The sequence below is a fragment of the Adelges cooleyi genome, unplaced genomic scaffold (assembly GCF_023614345.1).
Source record: "Adelges cooleyi isolate 19-005CV unplaced genomic scaffold, UGA_ACOO_1.1 ACOO_flye_CR_arks_rails_tigmint_CR_PRNA_108, whole genome shotgun sequence".
Taxonomy (NCBI): Eukaryota; Metazoa; Arthropoda; class Insecta; order Hemiptera; family Adelgidae; genus Adelges; species Adelges cooleyi.
Genome location: NW_026095761.1, coordinates 11,349,927 through 11,369,064, shown reverse-complemented (window position 1 = coordinate 11,369,064; position 19,138 = coordinate 11,349,927). Strand labels below are relative to the sequence as shown.

At 32.9% G+C, this 19,138-nt stretch overlaps 1 protein-coding gene across 1 annotated transcript; it reads right to left on the bottom strand.

Annotated features, from left to right (window-relative positions):
* Positions 1-5,033: 5,033 nt before the first annotated feature.
* On the bottom strand, positions 5,034-19,109 carry LOC126838027 (protein unc-93 homolog A). The gene is made up of 8 exons (XM_050572113.1): positions 18,742-19,109; positions 15,718-15,987; positions 13,666-14,079; positions 12,246-12,480; positions 11,500-11,750; positions 9,569-9,698; positions 9,270-9,407; positions 5,034-8,085 (listed from the first exon to the last, which is right to left on the bottom strand). The coding sequence occupies exons 1-8, from the start codon at positions 18,961-18,963 to the stop codon at positions 7,859-7,861; spliced, it is 1,887 nt and encodes a 628-aa protein (XP_050428070.1). The 5' UTR covers positions 18,964-19,109; the 3' UTR covers positions 5,034-7,858.
* Between the last annotated feature and the right edge of the window lie 29 nt (positions 19,110-19,138).

Genomic DNA, 19,138 nt, shown 5'->3' with positions numbered 1-19,138 from the left:
GCGGCGACGGCGTTTTTCAAGTTTATTTTTTATACTACATTTTTTTTCACCCTCTTTTTAATAATCATAATTATTAAATTATATTATATTTTACCAACACCATTCATAATAATATGTTCGTCGCTTTCAAAATTATTCAATATCATCGTGCGTCGACGATGCCCTGGCAACGTTAACGTGCACACACGTTCATTGCAAAGATATGCGATTGCGAAGGCTGTGCCGTGATAGCACATTAGTTCAATATATAAATAATAATAAATATTATGTAGTACCCATATATCATGTGATATGTATGTACAATTACACTGCAGCGGTTGTACACATGCTACGACAAACCGATTACAAGAGGTCGACCGGACGGCAAAAAAATGTGCGATGGAAAAATAATCGGTAACTAGTTCATTGGCCAAGGTCGTGCTGAAGGAAATGCGACACAAGTCTCGGGCGATACACCTTCTATGTATTATATAATAATCAACTACGTACAGCTGCTGCTGCTGCTGTTACCAACGTGCAGAACAAAATATGTACACAATATATTATTATATTAATATTAATTTTAGATTTCCTACTTTCCAAAAACCTTCGCACGAGTCCACACACACACACCGGACGCTAGGCACTATCCGTTTGTCGAATAAATGGTAAATCCGATTTAATAATAAACGACTGACCGGCCGGTCGCAAACCGTGGCTACCGCGAAAACCGTGGCCAAGGACGTTGTAGGAGTGGGAAATCTGGGTTTTGGAAAATCGCCTTTACTCTGTTGTTTTGAATCCGATCAAATAGGTATTGGAGCAATTAAAAAATTGACACCTGACGATTTGATCCGGCTGCATTATACCGGCCTTGTTTAACGTCAACTGTCGACATAATAATCGTTATTATTATTATTGTTACACGCCCATTATATGATACGCATCGTCTAGTGCAGTAATCCAATGTGCAACTGTCGTTGACCTTTTAATCATTCGCTCTATTGGACGTAGCTAAAAACCTTTTAAGTATTATAATATTATCATGTTTGAACTGGGATGCATCGACATAATGTTTTCTTTCTGCTTTTATTGTATCTTGTGCATGAACCTAATACCTAAGTCCAAATCCGTTCGTAACGCTTCTCGGATTATGGATTCCAGCAAAATCAATGACAAGCATCAAAAGACTTATTGCATCTTGTGTAGTACCTGCTTTAGGTACATTATATTATACCGTACTTAGAACGACTCGACGGTGCCACTGAATAGAAGTCACTTGAAACATGAACCACAAGTGTATTTAATTTTTTTTGTAATTACAGCTTATGACACTTTACTTTACTTTTCGGTTAAGTGGATTGAAAGAGGAAGGGTTTTAAGGAGTTTATATATATATATATATATATGCAATAATTTTGTTAGACTTTTTGGTCTAAAACATATAAAAAACAAACCGCTTTCAATGCAGTTCATTAGAAGGAAAAAAATTTAACTAGTAGAAATTAAGATCGTTTACTTGTTCTTTTAATTAAATTGACGAAAATTTAGAAGAGGGAAAGGCTTGGCTAAAAAACTTAAAATTAGTGCTTTTCAAAAGCCTACATTTATTTTTTAGCGAGAGAATTTTCGAAATAAAACTTAAGGTAAGTTGAATAGCAATAATTTTAGGTTTTAAGATTTTTGTATGCCAAGACCCCCCCGCTCCCAAATTTCCTCCAGTGAGTTAAGACCTGTAATTTAAACTTTAAATATAAACATATAATATAATACTGCATTTTACTAACACAATTACCAAATAATTGTCTGTACCTATAATGTAAAATTTGTAAGTGGTTTAACTACTGTTAAACGCTTAAAATTCTAAACTTAAACCTTCAATTATCATGCGAAAATAAAACATACAACTTATTGGAGTAAAAATTAATTTAAGAAGTAACAACATTATATTATATACCATCATACTGCCAGCAATCTACTATAATGTTAGTTCTTGGTCTATTCTAAGTTTTTTTTGGCCATTCCATATTTGGAAATGTGTATTTCTTACCTCGCTGGGCGGCCCAAATATTCCAATCAAAACTCGTTATGCTTCAAGTATTTTACAAAAAAAAAAAAAACACAGTAGCGGTTAAGTGTCATATATTAAACCACTGAATTACTGAACGAATTGAAAATCCTTAAAACGCAAAATTGAATGTACATAGGTACATTTATAAACACAAGACACTGTATTGTACGCATTAATTATTTGAATATTACCGTTTGTGAATAAAAATTACTATTAGTATAATACCCTTAATGGGTATTAACGACAATAATAATTAGCATAATGGGATTTTAAATGAAAAACTATTTTTAAACACCTTGAATTGTGCAGTATTTTCTAACATGTAAGTATAATATTATTAGACAAGGTCAAGATCATAAATCAGTTATTAAAATATGATCTTACGTCCTTTGGAGGCTTAACAATAATAATTGTAGGTTGTTCGATGGTATATTTACTTTGCTCCTTAATGTATGTATACTTAATCAAATCGTTATGTTTTAATAAACACAAAGTACAATACGCATAATATTATGTAAATAATAACTGAATTATGTGTTTATGAATTTAAAAATTATAGTCATTATCACAATTTGTTTTATACTATAAAATGTTGGCTATATAGACTTATTTATGTATGTATATATCAATATTATAATACCTCCCTAGTCTAATTATACACATAACATAAAACACATATGATACACTGTTAAGACAACTAAGTATAATTTACACCTTTCAAAAAAGGGGCGTGGAAAAAATATGTTGGTCAGTAATTATGTAATGAAGTGGAATGAATGAAAATATATGGTAAATTTTCAACACAATAATTTTACAAAAAAAAAAACGGTGGATAATAAATACCTTCACAGCTTTGCATCACAAAAACAATCTTACTTAGTATAAAAAAACTAATTAAGAAAATATGTGTTTTTCTTAATAGTACTTTTTATTTATTTTATATTGTATAAAATATTCAAATGAGTATAAAAATAAATACTATAAATTATAACTATGGCACTCGTTAATGCGTATTAGATCAGAAACCAGAATTTTACAGGAAATTAATATTAGATATAGTTATAAACCTAATCTAATTTAGCTGATTTTATTTATGTCTACAACTTTTACTAGCCAATGAGGTTTAAGTAATTTCCCACAAGCTGAGTGATCTTGAACATTTCATCAGGTAATAAACAATTGATTATTATCGTTTGCAAGGCAATTCGGTCCACACGTTATATAACAAAACAGCTAAATGTTACAATTAATATAAAGAAACCCACATGGTTACTCTTGTGTACTCATTATACATTATTTAAAACAATATTTTTAGGCCAACGCTGGGTTTTCTGTTGCTCGTTTTCCTTAATAGTTAAAATAAAAGAACATAAAAATCGTTGGTGTCTTACCAAACAACACTTGGAATCGAATGAGCCAGCCTACATATTATTTAAATTACAATGTATAATTAATATGAAAACGAAGTGTTTTGGTACTAAATCAATAACTCAGTGTCAGTTTATAGAATTTTATACATTATGATGATGTATTCGCATCATAGTATTATACTGTATACACAATGAATTCGATGCTATACCTAAGACATTTTGCAAGTAAAAAAAAATATCAACGAGCATAATATGAGAACTACTAGTTTTAGGTGTCCGTTTGAGGACCCATTTAGGTGTCATAAAATTATGTACTATTATTATTATAATGGTTTTTTATGTATATTTGTAAATAATGTGTTAAGTTTTATACTATAACTTCTTCAAAATGAGTTACCATATGATAAAGAGGTAATATTTTGTGGTAAGTATTTAGTAAACGAGTAAAATTTACTAATTTAAAAAAGTGATAGGGTGACATATTTATTTAGATTGCTAAATTAAAAAAAAAAAATTAAAATAATGATTTTGAGTTTAACTATTTGTGGAGTAAATAAATTTTAAAAATCAAATTGTGCTTTAACAGTGTTATAAAGGTAAAACAACAACAAAATACCCATTCTGTGTTGTACACAATCCATTTTGACGAAGAAAGTTTTGCTCAGGAGCGAATCTATGAATACACAAAAAGGGGAGGGGCTAGAAAAAAATTCTCTTCAAATACATTTAAGCAATAGGTTAAAAATATTCTAATATATTATATTATAAAAAAATAAACATAAAAATACATTTTCAATGCAATACAAATTAAGTACTCCTAATGGGAGGAGCTTCGACACCCATAGTTCTCTCCTTTGTAGCCACTGAAAATAATTTATACATTTACCCAGATCTACCAAGTAGATTTCAGATAGGTTATTTAAATTTCTTAGTCTATATTTCATAGGTATCGCATCAAATGAGATATAACGTTATAAAGTACACACGTTTGTTTTTAATAATAAATTAACTGGAAATAACCAATTATTTCAGCACATTCAAATTTATCTAAGTATAAAAATACAGTTTTGTTTTTGGCATTTTTACTCGAATAACGTTCTTCTTCTATTCGTCCAAAGAACTTTAACTCAATCGAATATCTATAGAACTCCAGACAGTCTTCTTATTTTTAGCCTCCATCCCAAGTATTTGAGGTCAGCCACACTTGTCCTAAACTTTACTTGACAGGATCACCCACATCGTACCCCACATATACTAGCAATGCATATAATATGATCTAACCACCTCTTTTTTGGTCTTTTTCTTCCCCACATTTCCTGCTACGTTTATTACCATTGCCATTCTTACGGTAGAAAATACAATACATTTATGTTTAAATGATAACCAGTACAATATAAATCCAGTTGTAGACCTACTTCTAAGTTATCTATTATTTAGGCAAGAACAAAATGTGTTTTCAGGTTTGGAATCGGTTCATCGTACAAATAACAAAATAAAATATAAGCTTTGGTTTTTTTTTTAATACAATTTTTATAAATTATATAATTATTTTTCGTTAAAACCATAACGACAAGTAAATATACACATAAATAAATTACAACGTAATGATTTCATTAAGTGTGCCTGTACACAGGGTACAGAGCAACTCGAAAGCGGTTTATTAACATTATAATAATAATAGTAATAATTAACAAAGTGTCTCGCCAAATTGACCAGGAATTGTACAGAGTGTGTTACCGTTGATTTTATAGTATAAAATATATTATATTATAAAATTAACAGTGATACTCATTTTTATAAACAATTAGTGTAGCTACTCTGGAAAAAAAACAAACAAATATACCTAATAGCCAAATTCGCCGTGATAACATTTTCCAAGTAATAAATATCCATAGAATGTTTCAATGCTTTCTTTCAACCTAAAGTGGTCAGAAGTGCAGTTATTTAACGGAACACGACCTGAGTACCATTTGCTGTTTATATACAATCAAAAAATATATGTTTTATTTATAACAAAAACCTAATGTCGGTAACGTGGTAAACACAGTGACCATTAGAGAAAAAGTCATGCGTTGATTGGTTTGATAGATAAGTAGTTTAGGAGTTAGGTCAGATGGTCTGAGTGTGGTAAAAGTTAGTAAAAAAAAAAAACGAACAAGAGAGATCAAAGAAGAGGTAAAGCCTGACTTAAGAACAAACGGGTATAGGTTATTATGAGCAAATCCATAGTTGACTGTACAGAGAGATGGTGACAAATCGAGAAGAATCAGATTGACTAACTTAAATTAGTTAGAATGAAATAGATTTGGATATGAAGAACACACATTAAGTCATAAAGAAAAAAAGAACTAGAAAAATACAGTTGTATTAAGAGAAGGAGCGGTTCAAGGTAATATCTAAAGTATGTGGTATGTGAAATAGATAAGAAAAGTATACAGAGAGAAAGAGAGAGAGAGATTTTAGTGTGGTCGATCCCATTTAAGGCGAGAAATGACATCTTAATATTGTAACGATCATACGTTGCAATATTCAATCTAGATTACAGATTTATAAATTAAAATGCAGACAATTTCCTACCCAAAAAAAACAGATCTTTTCTTTTGTCTCAAAAAAAAAAAAGGAAAAAAAATAATTTCTAAAAACATCCAACTTTTAGGAAAATAAAATTATTTTGTTTAGCAAATTTTAAACTCGAATCAATGTAATTTAATACCCAAAATATGTAATTTTCAGGAATTACTGGTTATTGAACATTCGGCTTGCCATTTAAACTATAATAAATATGTTTTAAAACCAATGTACAATGCACAATACAATTTTATAAATATCCATGGTAATAGAATATTGGTAATATGGTCCCGTTCAATATAAATGGTTTGTCGTGGACATAATGCGATGGGTGGGTACTTTTACAGTAATAATAATAATTAATCAAATAATCTAATAATTAACAGTACTGTTATAACGACGAATGAGCTATTAGACTATGATAATATTTTTTTTTATATGGAGTTAGCTATTAGCCCGAACGCATTTCGGTGAGATCATGTGTTGGCACGTATTTAAAAAATACAACTATTAGTGGATTTCACATTAAAACAAAATACACTAGCTTTTCTTTAAATATACTTAATTATACTTAACGTTAATTAAAATATTTTTTTTTTTTTGAAATCTTTAGGCACCAGCAGCAATATAACGTTCTCTTCAAACTGTTGTGTAATTTAATTATATCGATTTTAAAGAGTTTAATCGATTTATGAACTTATTTATTCCTTTTTTTTTTTTTTTTACAGTCATTTTAATTATTATAAATAACTGATGTTCTATAATAAGTAACGGCAGTAAGTTTTGAATACAGAGTATTACAGAGGCGTTAAACATGTTTCAAACGTATTATATCTTATGAACTAGCATTATTACCTATGTCATAGTCAGAATATTTACTTTGAAGGATAGGGGCTAAAAAATTGTCGATTGCTCGAGTTTTTGGAAATAATAATAAAATCTTGAAGTCTTTATATACTAATTTATCAACTTACTCACAGGTACATACAGCCTGCTATTCAGAAACACTTTTACATGAGTTGATAATAACTAATTGATGATTATTACATTAGCCATAAAGAAATACACCTATTATGCCGATAACAGTGAAATAGGGCTAAGAGGTTACAGTTTCAAACGCATCTTGTTTTTACAATGTCTAGTGTTTGAAACGTTAGGTGAAGTTGTCTATTATGAGCTACTGCAAACTAAATTTTAACAATACTTAACAATATTTATATATTAATAACACAGATTTAATAAAATCATAGAGTGCGCACTTTATAGTAAAACAATAGATTTCCAAATAACGTTAGTTGGTTAATAAAACTTAATGCAGTAGGACCAAAATACAGTGTCATAAATATTGTATGCAATATTTACAATAATAACTTAAACTGATAACATGTAGTTGATAGTGATAACATTACAGATGTTTGATAAAATATCATTGACCACACACAAGGATAATTTTTTTTAACTTGTTTGTCACAATGACCTGTGGTTTTTAAAGTTTGTTCACATTTTTCGACTTTTTTTAGAGTGCATTATCTGTTTGCATTTAATCTGTGTTAATACTTACATGTTAGATTAATGTTTTTTTTAACATTAAACATAAAGGTAGTCGTATCCGAATTTCGATACGATATAGTAGTAAGAAATCAATAATTCTCGTGTTTATCATGTATTTAGTTTAGTAAACAACACTAGTCTCGTGCCTAAAGATTCCAAAAATGCGTTTTAAAAATACAACAGATAATATAAACATTTCAAGGGTAGGATGGGCAACACGTTGTTTGGCTAATTGGCTTCTTTTTTTTTTGGCGACCTGTTGGTAATCTGAGGTTAGTATGGCGGCCGGCAGCTACTTGCCGGTTGCGCCGGCCGACCGTCATAACCTCGCTGCCCTGCGTCGTTTGCCCGTCTGTTGAAGTCTCAATTCCAACCAACCGTATAGCACCACGGCTAGCACCAGTGCGGCCGACAAACAATACAGCTTGGTCGTGTTGCACACAACACTGTGGCTGCCGAAAGCTATGGACATGCCTAAGTACCGGAAGAAGTATCCGTGAGCCATTGGACCGTGCCAGCATTCCGGGTACAGAGATATCACAAAATCTATAAAAGAAAATACAAACGTTTAAATGGTAGTTAGTTAAAGTATTGAAAACAATGGCTGTGCCTTCTGTAACTGGTTGGGAAGGAGGGAGAGGATTAAAAAATCACAAATCATTTGCGTCATACGAAACCGTTACGTTCTCTTATCAAAAACAAAATTGCACTATTGATAATAGATCACCGATACCATAGACAATAAAAACATGGATAGGACATTTCCAATTGAGGCCACTATATTTTTGAGGTCCTCAACTGTTAAGAAATTGAGGCCGTTTTAAATTAGTTTACAAGTAAAAAATAATTTAAATAGTTGCCATAAACCATTATATACTTTGTATGATATTAACTATTACATAATCGGTTTTTGGATATCGAACGAGAACTAGTTTTTTTATTTGTACCATAGAAAACAATTTGTGTAAAACTTGAATAATTTATTTACACAATATAGAAGTTGATTGTACATAAAAAAGGTTCCTCTTCTGTTTGGAAAGGCTTATGTTCATGGATAATGAGTGGCTCATTTAGACCTAATATACAAGTTATACAAGGCCCATTAGCGCTTTCTAGTATAGGTATTAATAACTACTAATATTTCAATTTCAAAACACTTATTTATTTTCATACATTTCAACGGAGAATACTACAACTAAGTAGTCCTTATGACAATAAATGCATATCAAATGTATCCCTTGGATTCTATAAGCTCCTCGTTTAGTAACTGGCCATAAACAGGGAGTGAATACCTAGACTTTCAAAAAGGCCAAATACATTAAAACCGGTATATTATATAATGATAAATATCAAAATTTAAAAACCCACAACTATTGGGAAACCGTTTACAGAATGTCTACCTAACCTAACCTAAGCGCCTAATAGAACAACATATATTTCTAATGTTAATCGATACGGCCTTAATTGTATTCCAGTGTTCAACTAGGTTGTGTTTATAGCTCCTTACAGCGATTCGAAAAAACTAATGTCTTTTGCCTGTCATTATAACGAATTTTTAAAACCATACCTAATAATGGGCAAGCGCCGGAGACTTTAACGGGACAAAAACGTATATTTAATATTTTTCCATTTCTGTTGGGCTCGGTTAAGAGTCGGTATTGCAGTTTTATCGCGATATAAGATATGTATGCACATTATACACATGATATTAATTATATAGATATACTTACTAAAACAAAGCGTGTTCCAAATGGCATTGCAAACGCCCCATGCGGCGGCTATGACATAGAGAAGTGCGGCATCGTCGCCAGACGGTTTCCATTTCATGAGCACCATCAGTAAACACGAGTGAAACGCAAATCCAATTACTATATACATATATAAAAAAAAACATACACATAGTTAAACAGGTAATGATGCTAATCATAATAATAATAAGAAAAACCTCTCTTATCAAGAGCCATTATCAATTGTTCCTTATCCATGTTAAAAAAAGAAAATTAAGAAGAAAAATGATAGTTATACTCACCTATAATATGGTATCGACGTATGTGTTGCAATATCAAGCTCACTGTAAATCCGGCTATCAACTGTAACAGCCCCAAGCTCAGTATCACGGTAGGTATATTAGATACGCCAGCCGAACACACCACGTAGAACTAGAAGAGTGAAAATAAAAATAAACGAAAAATTAATTACGGACAATTATTGTTATTGGTGTTACTTGACAATAAACGGATCCATTTGGATCTCTTTCTCGTTAATTAACCTGTAATAGAACAGTACGTCATAGTATATTACTAGGCTAATAACTATATATATTCGATTAATACTTATATCAATCAGACACAGAACTTGGAATTAACTTTCATTTGAAAATAATAAAATCGATATTTTATCTTTTTTTTAAATAAATCCGATAATAAATAATCAATAATGGAAATATTTAATAGAATAAATTAATCTAATAAAAACAAATTTCAAAATGAAGGGGTTAAAACCATAGTGGTGTAAGTCGTAATAACCTTAATTAGAGAAAAACAAGGTTTAATAAAAAAACCAAAAAATTCTTGTAAGTGTATCGCATTCTTGTTTTATTGCATACGTTAGTTTTGTTTTTTAAATAACTCCATTAACATGACGTGTAGGTTGTTCATGAACAAAGGCCTTCATAACCTTCACTTTTTTTTTGTATTTTAAAATTATTTCCCCTAACCTTGATCCCACAATACTAGGAAACAGAGATATACCTTTAAGCGGTTTATTAAAACCATGTACATCGATTTGCATGCGATTCAAAAAAAAACATGTATATCCTCATCTTTGAGTCGAAGCTAAAATTTGAAATTGATGTTGTAACACAGAAAAGACTGAAATAATGAAGTTGAATGTACCATAAATAATATAGATGCCGTTGAAAGAAAAAACCACTATTAACCACTTATGATTAAAGTTCATATAAACATTATATCTGCAACTTAAATTTAAAAAAAAAAAGTCTTACAAGCAGATAATCGATGCATTGGTCAATACTTAAGAATTAAGCAGGGTATTTATGTGGACAGGGTTACATTAACCATGAAATATGACCGGTTACATATTTTGTTTTAATTATGCTCATTTTTGATAGTATTTAAACTTGAGCATAAATCTGTGCGTCTGATTTCAATCAAACGGTATTTCTAGTACTTAAATATTAATCCAGTCACCGTAAATATTACATAATGTTCTAAGTGTTTATTATATTTTAGGACATGGGTGTTAACGAATATTTAAGAGCATAATTTATACTCACAATGTCAAATTAGTATTAAATGTTGTATCTATTATCGTTATTACATTTAAAGTTTACTTCCGCGTACGACTCGTGTTAATCGGTCGCACCCTCTACTATGAATGTATAATAATTGTTATATAATATATTAATCTATAAGTATAATAATATCATAACGTGATTAACGATGCTGGCTCGGAATCGATTTTACGGTACGACTTCACCCATAAATCAGTCGAATTAAAAAAAAACCTGACTAGTGGGTTTTTTATTTCAACGATACTTTTGTTATAATAATAATATTATTATTATGTTATGACCTCGAGACTAAACCGCCATCGTGGTTCGTATCAAAACGAACGGCCTGATATGGCCGTCGTAGGGTCAACCTAGTGTCGGTATAGATTATTTTATAATTATACGAAATGTAAGAACAGTGGGCGAACGGTTGGATTTAATCGACAAGCTATGCAGAGGCTCGATAACCTTATAAATAATAAGGGTGGCGGGAGTTGCTTAAGTTCACGAAGCATTCGAAAATTTATTCTCCTCACTACTTGTGGTACGAAACACAAACGACAATTTTGGTGTTGCTAATTTCAGAAATAGCATAGCGGTGTGTTACAAGCTTCCTACAATTTGCGCCTAAGGTGCTGTGCGTGGTTTTTCATTTGAATCGCGGTTACCTTAGAAAAATCCGAGTATATGAATCCTTGTTCGAGGCCGATGAACACTGACAGTGGAGCGATAAGTTGCAATTTAGTGTTGCGAAACGCATCGCGAACTGCACCGAACGAACGGGCTCCATTGGATTTGCGTTTTTCGGTGGCTGATGCATACACAAACAGTCGGATGCGAGTCATGAACGTCACCGTGACAGCCACTCCGACAAAACAGCATCCGGCAAACACGCTGGCCAACAGCTGTGTGGTCTTACCTGAAACGTAAAGTCGGAATTAAATCCATAACCTGCCATAATTGGTTGAAGAAGAAATATTAAGAGTTCCTCAAATTGCTCAATGCAATGCAAGAATGACAATTATAGCTATTTTAGACAGGAACCAGTACAACGATGCAACACTAACGAAAGACGTTGAATTTACAACGTTTACAAATGTTGAGTAACTGTCCCTTAAAGGAAAGACATTGGATCATGAACATGCCTATAATGGTTATCTGATTTTCTATCTGCTGATCGAATCTGTCTTACGATTTTCAGATAGACTCCATAACCAAAAGACGTGATCATGTCAAAAAGACCATAGACCCTTACTATAGATGACCTTATCTCTTATCACCGTTCCTTATCTCGTATTATAAGTCACCAATGGGACAGGTTTTGATCTTAATGAAAAGTTCTCCAGACATTTTTGAATTGACATATTCATGTTAAAACTGATTCACAATATATTTTACGTTGGGTTACACTTACACGGTAGGATCATATAGTTTCGGACGTCCACCGGGTCGGTCAGGTTGGTGGAATTGGTCGGCCTTAGAACGATTTTCGCTGTGTTGACCAGAGGACAAGCCACGCTACCGCAGGTCCTGTCGGCTCCTTCGTTGTCGTTAGCGAACATGGATCCAAGGGCGGCATCGGCTCTTGTGCCTTTTATCATGTACGCTACAAAAGCGTTTCCTGCGATCAAGCCGATGTCGTGGGCCATCTGCAAATGCCACACGATTCGCACAAGTCAATTTTTATGTTAATTTTTTTTTATGGAAAAACGATATCGTTAAAATAAAACACGTTTGATATCAAATTTGACTCGAACATTTTCACCATTTCATGAAATGAATCATGGATATGCTTTTCAGTCATCCTCGCCACCAGCTGATGTTTATGATCATTTCCCTCCTTCCTCTCATTCTATCTACGATTCCCCTTCCGTTTTACAATATCTTTCCCTGCATTTTTCACTAATCTCTTATCATCTGTCCCTTATCAAGAGCTATTATCAGCTGTCTCTTAATAGCTTTTGTAATCAGCTGTTTGTACCACTATTGGGAAAACGGTAACGGGAAATTAATGATGCTAAATTCATATAAACTCACAGTCCTAGAACATATCCATGTTTAAAAAAACAACAAATAAAATAAGGAATTTATGAAAATCAAATCTGATTTTCATATTTATGTTAATAGAATAAAATTATATTTTTAGACAATAAAATACAAATATAGACAAGTCACTTTTACTTAACGAAAAAAATCGCATTAATGACTTTTGGTCGATAGCGTTTGGCTTAAAATCCAATAAAAGCTTTTTTATAAGTAATGACGCAATGTAATCCTATCTTATTTCATCAACACTTGACTTTTCAGTTCAAATTTTTTTTTTTATAATTTTTAAAATCTGATAAATAAATACGCATGAAACCTCTCAAAGGAAAACAACCTATTTTCATCGAAAAATCGAGACAGCTTACAAGAGCTCTACAAACGATGAATCAGTTTTGTCACTTATAATTATTGTTAATAAGCACATCGAATCAGCAGAAACAGGATAAAATGTTGTTTTGTAAAAACAAAAAAAATATCTAGCTATTATCATTATTTGACAATTGACTGTCGAGAGTTCACATATTCACATGTGATTTTTGTTTGAAAGTCATTAGAATATTATTTTAGCTTCAACGTGTGGAGCTGAAGAGATGATTATTTTATAATGACGTGCTTTTTTACATATTTTTTTTTGTCTACTATAACCTTAATAGTGTTTTAATAGACCAGGACGCGTTGATCAAAAGTACCTTATAAGGCTAAACGTTGAAAAAGATGATCTCTTCCCCTTTTCAAACGGAGAATCCAAATTAACCACTGGATCGTAATATTCCCACGGGTTTCCTTACCTGAAGTCCTCGGGCCAAGTTTCTGGCCACCGCCTCCCGCCGACCGTTGCCCTCCAGCTCGCATTCCTCCCGGTCGGACAGCACGTAGGCCATTTTCGACGACAAAGTCATCAGCACCGCCGTGCGCGACGCGGTCCAGCAGCCCAGCCAGGCGCCCATCAGCAAGTAACCGGGCCACAGCACGGTCACTTTGGGGTACAGGTGCACGCCCACGAACGCCACGGCTACCAGATATCCGGCCACCAGGCAGGTCCTGGTGCCCAACCGTTGGACGGCCGTGGGGCCTAGCAGCGCGCTCAAGGCGGCCACACCGAACATGGCGGACAACAGCACGGAACCGATGTCCGTCGTCACAGTGGCGAGTCCGCCGTTCTGTTTCAGCTGATCGGGCCACCACCAGGCGGATATCGAACCCTAAACAAACGTTAACGATTACATCATAATAAGCACTCTTAGTGAATGATTGCAGGGGTGTATACTAGGAAGGGCAATGGGGGCGATCACCTCCCCCTTGGATATTTACTTATGTTATTATGTAGTTAAAGTACAATAGTTTATAACAATAAAATTATTAAAACTATATTGTTTAAGATATTTGACTCTTTTTATTTTAAATGTTGTAGGAAAATTGATTTTAATAATATTGTTAGCTTATAAATTTTTGATAAGAATGGTTATATTATAAGTTATATATTTTTATGAAATATTTGTATAACGATTATTTTAAAAAATAGCGTGACACCAGAAAATGAAAACAAAATTAATGCTCACCGGGGTCTCATAAATTGATAATAATATATTATTTGATAATATAATATAGATGTTTATATGAAGATAGAAATGCAGTGATCAATAGTTTATGTGACACTGACGTCTTATACAATTTTCTTTCTACCCCCCCCCCCCCCATCATTATTAAACATTCAACACACCTATTACAGTTGTGCACCATAAGCCACCAACAAAACAATAACTCGTAAATTACAATTCTCTATGATAATCATATTATAACATGAAACGCCTGTAAGACAATCCATAAAGTAGATAACCATTAATGAAACTAAACGTTATAGCCGTTAGTATTATGAAGTAATTAAACGTTCGCGTTCCGTTTATCTTAATTTGATCGACAAAAGTTTTAATTAAAGTCCGCCAAGTGGCTAACACAGTAACGTTTTTCATTATCCAACAGCTGTAAAACTCTAAGTACTATCCAGACGTATGAAACGATTAAAATTTCACAGATTGTAGTAATTCTCCCTTGAGCCGTTAGAATTAAATATTAAAACTCGACGCTCGTTTATAATGCAGCTAAATTACTATGATATTACTTTCAAAGTTTCATAATAATACACACGAAGCTTTATTTTTTAATTAAATAGTTTTCATCGTAAATTATAGAACGGATAAAAAACGATTGCTTGAAAAAACGCAATAAAACTTAAAACATTGTTTTTTTTTAAATATAATTACTTTATAGTCTTACTGTAATTTAATTGTTTATTCGAAAACAAACTGCAATCGGTTGTACAAAAAAACCATTTTTTACATACTCTAATATTATATTTAAAGGTTTTCTTGTCAATAGAACCGTCTTTTCTAATAATTTTATGAACAATAATTTTTAAAAAAGAACACACAACTTCATGTACATACATGACATTAATGTTGCCTATACCCGTATATTCAGGGCGCTGTGATTAGGAGGAATGTGTGTTTTGGTATCAAAATTCAGTAGTTAATTTACAAAAGTTAATTAAGATTTTTTTCAATACCTCACCATAGGCCACTCCTCCCACACTGTTTTGGCTTTTTACCATTCGGTTTAGTATCATAAAAATTAACCAAAAAATACAACATTATTATAACCAGGTACAATCGCTTACAATATAACCAATTCATTGTGAGCATTGTACTACAGCTAGCATTTTCGCTTACTGCCCAATCCGTTTTCCTTCAAACGGGAAAACTAACGTCAATTTGGTGGTGCCCGTTGTGCAACGTGTCGAGTTTTTTCTAAGTTATATTATCGCTGTTGTCTTAAGTACACACCTGTAACGCCAGGAATGGAACCAACGCGGCGGCGGCGGCACCGTGGCCCAGACACAGTGTCACGTAGTTGCGGCACAGCAGCCGACGACTATAGACCGGCCCCATGTTGGACGGAGTAGTGCGGACGACTTCGATGAGGCGACGCACCGACGAGGCTCCCGCCGAGCTAGACAACGAGTCGCGCCTCTTGACCGAGGTCGTGTTCGTAATTGATATCTGACGGTGAGTAGTCGAAATCGTTGACCGCAGTGAAGTCGGCGAAAACGGTTTCTGCGCATTGTAATAAAATGTATAAAAAAAAAAAATTATATTTATACATATATATATATTCACCTGTATGTACAGGTACATGTATAAATAATGTTATTATTGAAATGTGTCAATGATCAACGGATAATAATAAGTAATATACAATTATAATTATGTTATTATTTAGATGTAATTGTTAAAAAAAATTCAGGCCTCGTCGAATTAAACATACACACACACACATATTATGTTTTTGTGTACTTGACTTGGAGCACTACGATGAACCAAAATACCTAGGCGTCAAACTTGATCGAGTCCTGACTTGTAGAAGTCACTGTGAATAGGAATAAGGAACTGATAGGTTCTCAATGGGGCGCAGACCCCCGTGTCTTAAGAACGACGGCCCGCACCTCCTAACATAAGGCGAGAGGTGGCAGCAAAACAAGAATCAGACATAAGACATCCTTCGAGGAAAAACTTTCCGAAGACAACAATAATTAGCCTGTCACAAACAACTGAACAACTAAAGAACAAACCTATGGAAGGAGAAAATTAAAGGGTATTGGGCATAACTCACAGTTATGAAACGACCCGAAAGAGGGAAATCAATTGATAAAAGAGATAATGCAGTGATAAGAGTGCTGATAAAAACTTTGATTGATACTTGAAATAAACACAGTATATTTTATAATTGCAAAATGAAAGTTATTTTAATAAAAAAAAATAATAAATACCTTTTATAGCTTGGCAATTAACGAACATGGTCTTTAATGCACTATTACTAAAATTACATACCATTTACATTATATTACTATACTTATACTTTTTGTTAAGTTATTGTGTTTGAAATTTACAATATTTTCAAAACTAAATTTTGTGTACGAGGTGTAAATGTAATAGGTGCTTCAAATCTTATATCACTCAAAACTGTTCAAATTTTTTCGGTTAGACACAAGATATGATTTGTTTTTTAAACCTGCGCCTATTCATTGCCGGTCCATTTATCAAGGCTTGAACCAATCAGAACTTTTGCAATAAGTATTTGTATGTGGCTTATGAGTTTATGTGTTTTTTATTTAAGTCGTCACCGTAGACCGGTGGATCCGGTTAAAAAATAGTGTGTTTGTTGCACGGAAAGTACCTGGAAGGAAGTACCCGAGAAAACTACCGGCCTTCATCCGGTGAATTTACTTTTATGTTGAGTACAAAAGTAAAAAAATAAATACAGAAAAAACAACGATTGTGTAATACTACTATTCTGAACGCGGCCGTGTATCGAAATTGCATAATCAAGGCGCCGTCTTAACTATTATTTTGTTGTCGAAAACGTCGGCACTAATATAAATATTATGTATATTATAAATACATTATTGATTAAACAACCTACCATAAAATATATATATATATATTACAGGGCATAATATCACGTTACAGCTGATTTTTTGATTATGTACTAAATTTTTGATAAAATTATCTATGCAAAACACGTTTTCGATTTTTATCAAACAATAATAATTTGTATTGTTTTTCTTCAGCCAAAAGCCAGATGATACATTTAAGTAGTTACTTTTTTTTTAAATTGAGAATAATTTGCTGAACATTTATTATTTTTACTACATTACTCAACCGCGCTCCACCTGAATTCCTAAATTTGTAATTTTAATAGTAATGATGACTCAAAACTGGTAATCGACCAGTCTAAATTTTCAGCAAATTATTTATCGTGTAAAAAACTAATTCAAATCAATTTAAGTCATTATAGAGTCAAAAATGACAAGTGTGAACGTGTTTTTTTCTATGACGATATTCCTTTTCCTTATTTTTCGGTTTTAGGACAGAAAGTTAATAACGTTATCGAATAATTGTTGGCACATTTTTATGGGAAATAACCAGACTCGTCTATATTTATTTAACTATTTTTTAAGATAAAATTGATAAAACGTGACAAAAAAAAAGATGTACAGGGTAACGGACACGGGGTCTGAAAGGATTTATAATTAAACGTGATAAAGGCTATTTATTAAGGAATTAGGTATAGGCAATTTTTTTACAAAATCTTAATTTAAAGCTTAAACTGTAATGTATAATTATTAGCTTAGTAATTAGAACTCATTTTTGGTAGCTAATTTATTTTTTTGGCTAAACATAGTTACACAGAATGCGTTTTACTAAGTTCGTGGTTCTTTTAGAGCAAAAACACTTACTGTATAATCGTAAGACAACATTTTGAAGACAACATCATATCTGGTTTTAAAAATAACAATGTGGATATTACAGACACATTGATTCATGAAAATAGAATTATTGTAAAAAAATAAAATAATAATAATATCTGTTTTGTAAATAAAATATCAAGCGACAATGATCAATACCGTTAGAATATATTGTAGAACTACAATAATTTACCCTGTATTTGAATGTATCTATATTGATATTGTCAGACTTTTAGACTATATTGCTTGCATCTGTTGCACTCAAGAGGATGACTGTCATCAATTCGGTTAGAACGTGCCATTTATTTAGATGTATTAAAGGCCTTTGTTGAAACGTATCTATTGATTTAGTTGGTGCTAGGCTACGTTTAGACGATACTACTATAGTGGTCGCATCTGTTAGCAAAATACCAGCTATTGACTATGCCAATTGCCTGGATTAGACTGTGTCTGTTATTGGTTAGATAATACTTATATTGACTAAGATGGACAGATTAAAAGTAAGAAGGGCTCAACAGTATAAATATGATATTCGACAATAACAACACCGTGTGCGACCGACCTCGTTTATCTGCATGTCGGGCTGTTTGTCGGGCGAGACGATGCCGAAGAAGTTGGCCGTGCACAAACTGTTGGTCTGCAGTAACCGCCTGTGATGTGCCCGGTTGTTGATGTTGTTGGCCGCGGCGCGGTCGCCGCGTTCCGGATTCGGCGACAGCCTAGGCTTGCACGCAGCCGGCTGTTCCAGTTTGCACAGTTCGTGCAGATTCGGCAGCGAACCCATCGCGCGCTCAGCCGCAATACACGGTCTCGTCACATAATAACAATATTATAGATAAAAAAAATATATATTATCACACTTGGCGCACTGTGACGACGACGGCGGCGGCGGTCACGAAACGCGCACCACGACCAACGCACCGCGCACCACGATCGTTGCTGCTGCTGTTGTTGTTGTA

What these genes read in the sequence shown, in the direction of transcription:
- LOC126838027 (XM_050572113.1), bottom strand. Translation starts at nt 18,963, where the DNA reads ATGGGTTCGCTGCCGAATCTGCACGAACTGTGCAAACTGGAACAGCCG. An exon ending in CCGACATGCAGATAAACGAG is followed by an intron (nt 15,988 to 18,741) that starts GTCGGTCGCACA and finishes TACAATGCGCAG; the next exon opens with AAACCGTTTTCGCCGACTTC. An exon ending in TTGGAACACGCTTTGTTTTA is followed by an intron (nt 8,086 to 9,269) that starts GTAAGTATATCT and finishes TTTCTTTTATAG; the next exon opens with ATTTTGTGATATCTCTGTAC.